The following is a 13,081-nucleotide window of genomic DNA, read 5'->3' as shown; positions in this document are numbered from 1 at the left end:
GTCAAATAAATAAAATCTTTAAAAAAAAAAAAAAAACTCATACTGGAGAGAAACCCTATTTCTACAAAGTAATCCATGCAGAAAAAACTTCAGAGACTCCATCTTATTGCATAACATATAACTCACACAAAAGAATTTCTCTTTATAAGAACTGAGGATTAACTTAACAAGGAATCACCAAATGGAAAAGTTGCTTCTGAATGAATCCCACGAAGTCACCACTATTCAAAAGTATCAGTAAATAAGGATGCTAATGGGGAAAGATTTGAAAAAGTCTGAGCTAGAAAAATGCATGTAATATTAGACACACATATGCCGCCTTGTGGTTGTAATTTTGTTAACATTTTAATCAGAAAAGTTATTGAATGCCCACTCAGAGGACCATGGACCATTACTAAGGCACTGGGGCTAGAGGGGATTTCCAAACAGATGTGCCCCTGGAGTCTACATACTTGCAAGAAGACAGATTAGAATCAGAGATAAGTTTGGTTTTGTTTTTTGGGGAGAGGGTGATGACAACACATTACTTAAATCAGGCTATATATAACATATAAAACATAGCATGTTTTTCTATCTTTCCATGACAATACAGACCTGCCTCATCCTAAAATTACAGGTGTTATTGTGGTAGAAATATTAAGCTACCAAAGTTTAAAATAATCTGAGCAAGGTTAGTGAGAGAGAAATGAGGCACAATTATATCTAAGTTGATGCACAACACAAGAAGCTGCTAGATGCCTTTTGTTACAGTTGCCAGGATTCCATAGAGTGACCTGCTTTTATAAAAGTGTTCTTAGTACAAAAGTACATATACCTGGTTTTGTCATAAACAAACATCAAGTGGTCTTGAAGGCAGGGATAGGTTGTTTCTGAGATATCATGGCAGGATACAATTCTTCCACAATTAAAGGATTAAATGTAGGCATAAAACCTAGATTTATGGCTGCCACATTGCTTTTAATTACTCCCACGAATTTTATGTTCTCTAATTCATGCTATGTGACCATTTTAAGCGTAGAAAACATCTTATCAGCACTGATTTTTAAATGCTGACAGCAGAGAATCTGTGTAGTCAAAATCAAAATAGAAAGGAGGCATCAGGAAGGGTTAGAGAAAGGGAGAACAGAATGCTGCTGGAAATAAAGTAGATTAAGAACAGAATTTTTAAAGTAAAAAATTCCCCTTCAAGTGGACTGGCTAGGCCAAGAAAATTCCCCGAACTCCTTTTTCAAAACAAGTTATTTCAGGAATGTCAATTCAAGTTTGACTTTATTTATAGAGATTTTTTTAAAAAACAAAATAGTAGAGTTTTAATATCAGAAACTTTTTACATCTTTATTCTTCAAATTTGATGTCAAGTTACAAATAAATAGTCCATACCATGTGGCTATGTTGCTTCTTTATGATGTACACTTCAGGCAGAAAACAGCAATAACCAAGAATACATCAAAAATGAACTCGCAGTGAATAACCAATTGTTAAGTGTAGAGAAAAGACGCATTACATTTCATTGTGGTCCAGTATGTACACTGTTATAAGTGGATTCCCTTTAAAACATCACAGATGCATGTAATTCTCTTACAAAATAAAGAACTCACACATCAGGATTTCAAGTTTTAAAGTATCACAGGGAATAACTGCTTTAAAAACTGTAAATAATCTTGTGTATTTTAGCAGCCAAAAAAAATATTCCAGGATAATCTTTAAATATTGCTGAAAAAATTGCAAGCTTTAGAGTACACCATGGGTATCAGATTCATTACTTAAAAAACAAAGTAGTACTTATAAAGAAGAGACCACTTTAGGTTTTGTTCTGCTGTTGGTAAAATAAAGTTGAAGCTAAAAAATCCCAGCCCAGGGTGGGGGGAAGCCTGCCAGAGAGAAGAGCGGAGGTAGCCGCCAGTCAGGCTCTAGACTTACTGTCACGGGAAAAGGCCGAGAAGTCTTATGTAACTTATTTCCACAGAACAAGTTCTTAGGAATTCTTTTGAGGATCTATAGTCTATTTTCAGATGTATTAGATTTAGCAACTGACTGACATTCTTCAAAGTTTTCCTCCCCAAGCGTCTTCTGGCTAAACCAGTATTTTAATAAAATCATCGTTGTTGGGTGGTGTTTTGGTTTTGGTTGTTAAACCAACTGTTTCTTTTGAAAGATTAATAGGAAAAGATACCATTTTTCAAGTCACTAAAGATGGCCTGGGTCAGAGAGTAATTTGTTTGAAAGGGGATGATACTTTATGTAATAATTGCATACTCTGCATGACATCTGACAGGTGGCATCTAAGATTTTAAGACTGAAAGGAATTCTAAAAAATGAGAAAAATGGAATTAGATGCAAATTAAATCAGCCTTATTGGATGCTTCTGAAAAGAAACAACTTGTATCCACAATCAGTGGTAAGCTGACACTGTTTCAAGTCACCATTATATTGTTCTCTCTCCTTTGAAACACTAAACTTTTTTTTCTAAATATAACTTCTCAAAAATCATTTGAAAGCAAACAATTATTCTAAAGAGAAAGCATCAGAAACAAATTCTCCACCCACCCTGACTTAATCTTTACATCACAACGTCCTGACAGAGAAGCTGTTTACTTTCTTTGTTTTACTTCTTGGCAGTTTTCCCAAACTTTATGAAAATTTAAACTATGACAAGGAGAAACACATTAAAAACATAATGCAAATATACAGAAATACAAGAAATACTCAAAACCGAACACCATATTGTGGTATCTCCAAATATGGTGTGTGCACAAATGACCAAAAGCTACAGGGCCCTGGGTCTCAGCACTCCCACTATCCTACACAGATCTACATTCTTAACTTTTTTTGTTTTTGCCTTTTGATGCCTAAACCAACTAAGAATCAAGAAAATAACTGATAGGACATTAAGAAAACATGGTATCTATGATTTTTTTAAAGTCTTGATTTGAACACATCTTCATTGGAGTGCAGTATTACTCTTGATAATGCTCAAATAACAAGACAAGCAACACATATGAAAAGACTTACTATGTACCATACAAGCAGTGTTTTTAGAATCATAAATAACTTCCACAGTAACATAAAAACCTACAAATTAAATCTTAACTACTTCAGTATAAAGTTAAATTCTCATTATCTTAGTAAGAATGCCAGTATCAGAAGCATTCTCCATGTTTCTGTATTCTAGCGTAGAAAGGTTCTGTTTAGAAAGGATAAGGTGCTTTTTTAAATAAGTTGCCAATACACACACACACACACACACACACACAACCAGTGCAAACTATCAAGAGAAAGAATCCTCATTTTGAAATGCGATAGAAGATTACACATCTAGACTAAAAGCATCGGAGTGGATAGAGTATCTTTCCATGACTGAGGTGCTGTAAATATAAACATTAATAAAGAATAGCTTTCTATCCTTTGCTTCTTAAATCCCACCCTAACTTTTAGAACTGCTTGCAACTTTAAAAAAAAGTTTGGACATTTTCATAGTTCAAAGCTAACGAGAAGACCCTGAATACCCTGAGGGTAAGCTACTGGAGACCACCCACTGGTGCTACATTTGCTGTGTTTTCTTCTTTACTATTGAACATAACCCTCTAGTGCTATCTTGTTTCATGCAGCACCAACCAAACTTCCATTTTTTCCCTAATAAAAAATAAATATATATAGAAGACGCTGTCAGGCATATATTCACAAGGTCTCAATTTCTTAAAACATAAGTATGGGTATATTTATTTCTCTCAAATGCATACAAGACAATAATTACACAGCAACAAATCTTTTGTTCAACAATGATTTGATTCATAAGCGTTTGAATTTACATAATTTCACATCCATACCCTTGGCATTTTTAAATACTGTAAGTACAAAAGCCCCCCCAAATAACCAATTCTTATATTTCCTATTTATCCCTCTATACATCCGAACTTTAAAAAGTTACAAACTGAACATTATACAGAACATATAAATCATGTTTAAAAACTTGAGGTTTTAAAATCACTGTTCCCCAAAATGATTCAGAAAGTCCTCATGCTGACAAGTGCAGTCCTAGGTGGTAAGGTAAGTTGGAAAGGGGGAGAGAAAGAAGAGACAGACACCAGTTTGCTGTCTTAATGTTTTACTAATCCTGTCAGTAAAAACGGCGACGTCATGAGAAGTAACAGTTTAGGTTTACTATGAGGAACGGGGTTTGCCTCACAGTTGGAGACATGCACTTCAAGTATTTTCCTATTTGATCTGAGCTCCCTGTAGCAAACGATGCTGAAAGAGAAGAACTATTTTCTTCCATACATTCGCTCAATGTCCGCCTGGTAATGTGTTTTAAGCTCTTTACGTTTCAGCTTGAAGGCATCTGTCACCAGACCAGTTTCAGGGGTCCACGGTTCTGGGCTCAAACGAATTTTTACTGGAATTTCGAATTTTTCTAGACTCGCTGAGATGGGGGAAGGAAAAAAAATGTAAATGCAGAGGCATGAAAAATGTACAATTAAAATTCTTAGCAAATAGTAAACTTTTTTTTTTTTTTTTAAAGATTTTATTTATTTGACAGAGAAAGACACAGCGAGAGAGGGAACACAAACGGGGAGTGGGAGAGGGAGAAGCAGACTCCCTGCCGAGCAGGGAGCCCGATGCGGGACTCGGTCCAGGGACTCCAGGATCATGACCTGAGCCGAAGGCAGTCGCTTAACCAACTGAGCAAGCCAGGCGCCCAAATAGTAAACTTTTCTAGTCTTAGAGCACCCATCAAAATGCACAAACATCCCATGAATCTCACTTCTAAATAATCCATCCCTCAAAAACGCTACAAGTAAAAATATATATAGATATGTATGAGAATTGTAATAGCAAAAACACTGTTTTAAAAAATCTACATGGCCATCAACAGAATGGGTTAGATTCAGTTATGATGTAGGCATAAAATGGAATATAATTCAGTCATTAAAAATAAGATCTATGGGGCGCCTGGGTGGCTCAGACGGTTAAGTGTCTGCCTTCGGCTCAGGTCACGGTCCTGGGGTCCTGGGATCGAGTCCCACTTCAGGCTCCCTGCTTAGCAGGGAGCCTACCTCTCCCTCTCCCTCCGCCTGCTGCTTCCCCTGCTTGTGCTCTGTCAAAAATAAATAAAATCTTTGGGGGGAAAAAAAAAATAAGATCTACATGGTACGGTGTGTAAAGATATTTGCAATATATATTATTAGGCTTTTTAAAAAAAAGGTTTTTTTTAAATACCAGATAAATTATACGCATCTAGATGTGTAGGACAAGTATACAGCAAACTATAAGCTGTTTACCTCTAGGAGCTAAGATCCACGATTAAGGAAAAGCAAATGCCTCAAGTGGAATAAAATCTAACAATGATAAACAGGTAACCATGTAGCCATGATTACACACACACACACACACACACACACACAGGCACACTTGCTCACTAAACTGAAGGTGTAAGTACCTTGGGAGCAAAAGGGGTATATTAACTCTAACTTATAAACATAGCCACAACAAGGTTTTCTCTCCAAAGAGTGAAGCTATTTCAGGAGTGCTCCCCTAGAGGGAAAACCACTGTGAGCAAAAGCAGCAAGGCCTGGACCTCAGGACTTATGGAATAATTCCTTTTTGTTCTGTTGTGTTTATATGTTAAAGCAAATATTTTTTCCTTCCCTTTTATTCTCTTATCTATAATAATAGGTATTAATAAGCTAACTGCATACAGAATAAGAGCCAAAATCGCTCAAGAGCTCTGCATCCTCTTCTGCAAAAAAGGTCACTGCATTTTCAGCTGTGTGCTAGGCAGCTTTACTGCATTAGGCAGGAGTCTTTGTTACTGTCCTTACTTAAAAATCAACTATGTTCTCAGGAGATGTACATGGGTGCCAAGCGGACAAGCGATGATGGACTGGGAAGTCAGTTTTGTGTATCAGCTGGGCTAGGCTGGAGTTCCCAGGTACTCAAACACTAATGCAGGTGTTGCTCTGAGGATATTTTGTAGATAGGATTATGTCTATAACCAGTTTACTTTATGTGAGGAAAACTGGCCTAGATCATCTTAGTGGGCCTGGTTTGGCCAACTGAAAGGCTGTAGGAGCAGAGCTGAGGTGCCCCCAAACAAAAAGCAATTCTGCCTGTGGTCAGCTGCTGCCAGCAGGCTGCCCTCCCGTTTCCAGCTTTGCCTAAGTCAGCCCCCAAATCACATAAACCAATTCTTCACACTGAGTCTCTCTATATACTACTAATTCTGTTTCTCAGGTGTAAACCTAATACAGATTTTGCCTAAGAATGAAGTTGGATCCCTTCTTCACATCATATGAAAATGAACTCAAATGGACCAAGGAGCTTTTAAATATAACAGCTGAAACTGTAAAATTCTTAGAATAAAAAATAGGGTGTATCTTTGTGACAGATTAGGAATGGTTTCTCAGATAGGATACCAAAAGCACAAGCAACAAAAGAAAAAAAAAAAAAAAAACCTACCTTTTGTAATTCAAAGGATACCATCAAAAAAGTAAAAACACAACCCACAGAATGGGAGAAAATATTTACAAACTGCATATCTGGTAAGAGCCTTGTGTCTAGAATATATAAAGAACTTGCACAATTCAATAATAAAAAGGCAACCCCATTTAAAAAATGGGCAAAGGGGGACCTGGGTGGCTCAGTCATTAAGCATCTGCCTTCGGCTCAGGTCATGATCCCAGGGTCCTGGGATCGAGCCCCACATCGGGCTCTCTGCTCGGCGGGAAGCCTGCTTCTCCCTCTCCCACTCCCCCTGCTTGTGTTCCCTCTCTCGCTCTGTCTCTGTCAAATAAATCTTTTAAAAAATAAATAAATAAAAATTAAAAAATGGGCAAAGGATCTGAATAGACATTTCTCTAGAGAAGACATACAATGGCTAATAAATACAAGAAAGGATGCCAAGCATCACTAGCCACCAGAAAAATGTAAATCAAAACGAGATACCCTACTTCATACCCACTAGGATGAGTAGAATCCAAAGGATGAACAGTAACAAGTATTTCGAGGACGTGGGGAAACTGGAAACCAACACTAGCAGGGATGATAAAATGATGCTACCATTTTAGAAAATAGTTTGGAAAATCTGGGGAAAAATATTCTGGAAAATAATCTGGTACTTTTGTCTCAAAAGATTTAACATAAAGTTGACACAGGCCTAGCAGTTCCACTCTGAAGTACCTACCCGGGAGAAATGAGTACGTCCACACAAACCCTTGCACGTGAGTGCAACCAAAAGCAGAGCAACCCACTGCAGCACCCCCCCCCAACACACACGCAAAAAGGTGGATAGGACATATCCGGTGTAGAAAATGCAGAGAAGAGTCTTGGACAGTTCCGGGTGGGCCGGGGTGGCCAGGACCCAGCTGAGTAAGGAGAGAAAGGGCGACCCGGAAGACAGAAGCTGCAGGGACAAGGACATTCTGACCGGTGCCCGCCGCCACGGGAGCCCGTGATGGGCGAGTCCTGGGGAGGAGCCTGGATGCGGGCCTGAGAAGCCTGTTCTTCTATCCAACGGCAGGAGACACAGTTGGTTTCCGAGCAGGAAATGATGTCCCCTAAGCCTTGTGACAGCAGAGCAAGTAAACGTGAGCCTCGGTCCTCAGTCTGCTTCACAGCCACTCACCTGAAATAGCAGCTTCAGAGAGCACTTTGAGGACCTCGTTTTCCATTTCACAGCTGTTACACAGCTCCTCCCAAGTCCCATGAAGTCCTTTCTTTCGAGCGAGTTCTGTTAGTTCCTTTTGATTTGGCACAACAAACCCAATGACATAAGAATGATAACTGAAATACATAAAGGACAAGCGGGCTAAGGGTCTAAATGGCACAGCGTGGGAGTGGGTGTCAGCGATACGCCGACGCCGTCAATTCATGACCACTTGAAAGAACATACGTGACACGCATCTGGTACAGAGCACTCACCTCACGGAACAGCCACTTCTACCGTATGGTTCATAGTATGTTCAACGCTCAACAGAGTCCACTGCTAAATAAACCTTCATCTGATATTTAATGGCAAATTTCAACTAGGTGTTAACTGTTACAAATACTTCCATGTATACATTTTTTAAAAGAAAATTACAAATATCAGAAAATTCAACTTCGGAAAAAAATCAGTAATTCACATTAACAGGTTAAACAAAAATAAAAATTCATGTAAATAGAAATTGTATCTGGGTGGCTCAGTCGGTGAAGCATCTAGAGACTCTTGATTTCCACTCAGGTGATGATCTCAGCGTTGTGAGATCGAACCCCGTGTCAGGCTCCACACTCAGTGCTGAGTCTCCCTGGGATTCTCGCTCTCCCTCTGCTCCCCCTGCCCTTGCTCATGCACTCTGTTGCTCTCGAATGAATAAATAAAACCTTTTAAAAATACATTTGAAAATTTAAAAAGAAATTGTATCTAAAGAAAATTGGCAGCAAATCAAAGTAATGTGGTTGCATTTATTTTCTTCTTTTGTTATCACGAGAACTGTGAATGAAAGAGCTTTAGGTACGCCTGCCAATGGCAGTAAGAAATAGCCAACAGCATCAGGAAGAGAAGGGCAGTCTGGTTAATATCACACAAGTAAAAGCCAGAATTGTAGCAGCACTAAAGAAAATATCTCGTAGCTAATTAAAGGGCTGAATGATTTATGGTTCAATGTAGTAAATCTTTAAAGTCTATTTCTAAATTGGTTCTTCTGATACCAGATTTTAAATTTCACAATAACTATTTTATGTCAACTGCTGCAGTAAGGTTCCTAGGCTGGCCACCAAGTATCTGATCGTTAACACTGGAGAATAATCAATACATATAAAACTCTCAGGGGAAAATGTCATCAGAGTGCCGATCTAAATTTCCAACACATTTCCCAGGAATACATTTCTGGGATTTTTAACTTTAAACTCTCCTTCCCTCCTTCCCAGCTGCCTCTACATCATTACGGACTAGAGATACTAGGAGTTCAGCCACAGCTTAACATAGCTTAAGGCAGAGCTCCCAGCCCTGGCCAGGGTCTGAAGTAGGCTCGAGTCTAGAGCGGGGTGGCTAAGTGCTGAGCAGGGTTCAGCTTGATGACTCCCATGCTCAACTTCCTTCTTCACTCCCCTTTGCTCTGGACTGGTTCTGGGATGCTTCCCTGTGCAGCGGGGTGCGTCACTGGGGGTACCAAGGCAGCAGGAGGGAGGACTTGAATTCCTTCCCCTCCCTACCACACAGGACACCGCAGTGAGATGCAAAGCAGGAAACAGGGACACAGAGGAGGACGAGGAAGGGAGGCATCACAAGGACAGAATCAGTTACTGGCTTTTCCTGAGAAGAGGACTCTCCCAGAGACAATGGATAAGAAGGAAGAAGAGTTCTTAGTATAGTTTTACAAAGAAGATTCATCTAGGAAGGAAATGCCAAAACCACACAAAATGTTTGTTTGAAGTAAAAGTAACAGAATTCTACTTTCTTACCTGTTTGCATATGCGCAAATGTTATCTATAAGGGAGAGGTTCTTCAGAGCTGCCTCTACTTTCCCAAGAGAAACATATTCTCCCGCCTGCAGTTTCACAAGGTCCTTCTTACGATCTGTGCAGAACAAAGGCCGGGAGGGGCCACATGGGAGCACAGAAATACCTTGAATACACATGAATATTGCCCATTCCCTAAGTAATTTGCTATCAGTTAAGTCTATTATTAGTAGTTACACCAAAACTAAAAGTACACAGTATATTAGGCCCTAATTTTTGTACCATTAAATAAATTCTTTCAAAAAAAGAAAATCAGCTTCTGGTCAAGAGCCCCCACCATCAGGGCTTCGGCCATGTTCCGCTGAACAAGTGTGTTCCTGCAACCCGTTAACACCAGGAAGCTGAAGAGTTCTCAGGGACACGTGAAAGCTCACATTCTATCTGGAGAGAAGCACATCCCCTCCATACAGAACAGTAAGGGTAAAGGTCAAGCCTGCCCAACCTGCTGATCTGGAAAGAATTCCTGTAAGTGAGGCCTGGGCTGAGTCTTGAGGGAAGACGGGCGCTGAGCAAGTGCAGCGGCCGTGGAAAACGACAGACAGGTCCGCTTGAATCACCGCAGCACGGTGCAGGAGGGAACGGCCGGAGGCGGAGAGGTGGGGTTGGGCTACAGGACAGAGGCGCAAGGAACCAAGCCCTTAGTTGCCACTAGAGTTTTCTAGCAGCAAAGGGGCCCAGTGAGATCAGTGCTGAGGACTCACACGGCCTTTGAGTGTGTGTGTTTAAGGGGAACAAGTATGTCCCAGGGAGGAATTTCTTGCAATAGGGTGACGGAAGGTGCAGGCCTGACCTACGGTCATGGTGGGGCCGAGAAAGAAGAGAGTATCTTGAGGCATGTTTCACATGATAAATCAGTAGAAAGTGGGTAAGACATGGGGAGTGCACGAAACAAGCTCATCTCCCCCAGGTTTCTAGGTAGCATGACTAGGACAGAAATTCTATTAACTGAGAACAAAAATGTAGGAGGGAAGGCAGGGAGCTATCTTTTGCCGCCTGGGTCCTAGTACTCCAACTGCCAGGCTTCCTTCTTCTCACAGGCAAGGCCAGGACATGGTCCCAACAGGAGAGAGCCTGCCAGTAACCGCTAGAGAGCCAAGACACACAAAAATCAATATTCCCTACTGAGGACTGGATTCTTTCAGGGTTATCTAATAATTAAAAATATCACTCCTGTTGAACAGATTCTGAGATCTCCTAAAATGTCAGGCCTTAAAACTTCTTCACAGTTTATTACAAAATTTTATATTCCAGGGATGAGACAACAGACCCTATCAACACTGCAGAGAGATACATTCTTATATTATTAAACAGTTTCCCAAATACACAGTTATCTCTTTTGTAAAACTATTTCAGAAACATCCACTGTCAGAAAACATATGTCTATGTATTAGTTGGCTCACCGATAATCTTTAAACAACCATCGGGGTCAAACTCCCCAATATCTCCAGTACAGAGCCACCTCTGTCCATTTTCATCTTCAAAGAAATCAGCTGTCGTTTTTGCTTCATTTTTGTAGTATCCTATTGTCACGTTTTGGCCACCAATAAGAACTTCACCCCTCGGGTGTGGTTTATCGGTATTAAAGTATCCACCTAACAAACACAAAATAATTAACAGTTAATTCAAAACTTTTATCCCTATATACAGTTGTATGAAAATGTGAAACTATTAGTTTCTAAGTAGGGACATCTGATTTTAATCCAATTAGTTTCCCAAAGGAAATGAGGCAGACAGTATGAATGAACAAAAACTCATTAGTGTAAAACCAGGTGCAAAATTTCAGTTGCTTACCCATAAGCACTGATGCTTTTAAACTACTACTCCAAGCAAAAATTACACTGAAAAATCCAACATCTTGGTATAAAATAATCATGTGTACTACATAGGTAAACTCCTTTCAGGATTCTGTAGAGATTCCTATATATCTGATAAAAGTATTAAATCACGTAATTCAATAAAACACATCTCCAAAATCAAATTACAAAATGTTTACAAGATTTATGACTGGCAGATAAGTTCAGAAGGACTCCAAGTTTAAATTTGTGAAACATTTTCACTAATTATGCTAAAAGGTAAATGAAAAATGGCAGCGAACCCTCAGAATCTTTACTCTGTATAAAAGAAAAATTTAGCCAACCAATCGCTGATAATGTATACACAGAAAGAATCAAATAAAATTTTTAAAAAGTGATTAGTATTTAAGGGGCGCCTGGGTGGCTCAGTCAGTTAGGCGACTGCCTTCGGCTCAGGTCATGATCCTGGAGTCCCGGGATCGAGTCCCGCATCGGGCTCCCTGCTCGGCAGGGAGTCTGCTTCTCCCTCTGACCCTCCTCCCTCTCATGCTCTCTGTCTCTCATTCTCTCTCTCTCAAATAAATAAATAAAATCTTAAAAAAAAAAAAAAAAAGTGATTAGTATTTAAATGGCACAACAGATTTGTATGAAATTATAGTAAAGGGGCGCCTGGGTGGCTCAGTCGTTAAGCGTCTGCCTTCAGCTCAGGTCATGATCCCAGGGTCTTGGGATCGAGCCCCGCATCAGGCTCCCTGCTCCGTGGGAAGCCTGCTTCTCCCTCTCCCACTCCCCCTGCTTGTGTTCCCTCTCTCGCTGTGTCTCTCTCTGTCAAATAAAATTTAAAAAAAAAAAAAAAATTATAGTAAAAATTTCCTTCTGATGATTCTAGATTGAAGCCATCAGGGAAAAGAAAGAAAAAAAGAAAAATCCTCAGTTTCATATATTATATTTTATGATTTTGCTGCTACAAAATAAACTTATGATCATTCCTAATTTACTGACATCATTCACTTAGGAGATTTCTCAAGTTTTTGCCGTAATTCTTACTTGCATTCATGTAATAAAATAAGCAAAATAAAAACAATTTTAATTCTTCAGAATCATTCTTGAAATAAGCAAAATAAATGCATTCATATAGCTCTAGATAAAATAGTTCTATGAGACAAAAAAAGCACTTGTGGGTGATTTTATATTCTAAAGTAAGAAAATGAAGGACAATTCTAATTTTAAGGTTTAATATTATACAAATTAATGGTCTGTGGTTAAAATAGGTTATTACCTTCCTCCCAGTTCTTTAATTTGATTTCACAGCAAACTAATGGTGCTCCCACTCTGCCAGTATTGTAGTCCCATACTAAGATGCAAATGAAAAAAAGTATTTGATTACAGTGGTGAATAAACAGCTTGATTTTTCTAAATTATCAAAAATGATGACTGGGCGCCTGGGTGGCTCAGTTGGTTAAGCGACTGCCTTCGGCTCAGGTCATGATCCTGGAGTCCCTGGATCGAGTCCCGCATCGGGCTCCCTGCTCGGCAGGGAGCCTGCTTCTCCCTCTGACCCTCCCCCCTCTCATGTGCTCTCTCTCTCTCTCATTCTATCTCAAATAAATAAAAAAAATCTTTTAAAAAAAAAAAAAAAAAAAAAAAAAAAAATGATGACTTATCCCAAAGCTTTGACATCCCCAGAGAATCTTTAGAAGCTGGAGTCACAAACTGGTGAACCACAAGCTGTGTGGCCCACACAGAGCTCTGTTTTGTTATTCTGAATTGGTTATTGACATTTAAAAATCAAG

The 13,081-nt window shown here is 39.4% G+C and overlaps 1 protein-coding gene across 1 annotated transcript in view; it reads right to left on the bottom strand.

Moving 5' to 3' along the window:
* Positions 1-3,479: 3,479 nt before the first annotated feature.
* Positions 3,480-13,081, bottom strand: part of ACSL3 (acyl-CoA synthetase long chain family member 3) — a 71,878-nt gene continuing 62,276 nt past the window's right edge. The window contains 5 exon segments of the mRNA XM_021702693.1: positions 3,480-4,420; positions 7,622-7,779; positions 9,439-9,553; positions 10,896-11,087; positions 12,568-12,642. Coding sequence (XP_021558368.1) covers positions 4,263-4,420; positions 7,622-7,779; positions 9,439-9,553; positions 10,896-11,087; positions 12,568-12,642 — 698 coding nt within the window. The 3' untranslated portion in view covers positions 3,480-4,262.

Source organism: Neomonachus schauinslandi, chromosome 3 (assembly GCF_002201575.2).
Source record: "Neomonachus schauinslandi chromosome 3, ASM220157v2, whole genome shotgun sequence".
In the NCBI taxonomy this organism is placed as follows: domain Eukaryota; kingdom Metazoa; phylum Chordata; class Mammalia; order Carnivora; family Phocidae; genus Neomonachus; species Neomonachus schauinslandi.
Note: the sequence above shows the minus strand (reverse complement) of the source record. Positions and strands in the feature narration are given on the sequence as shown.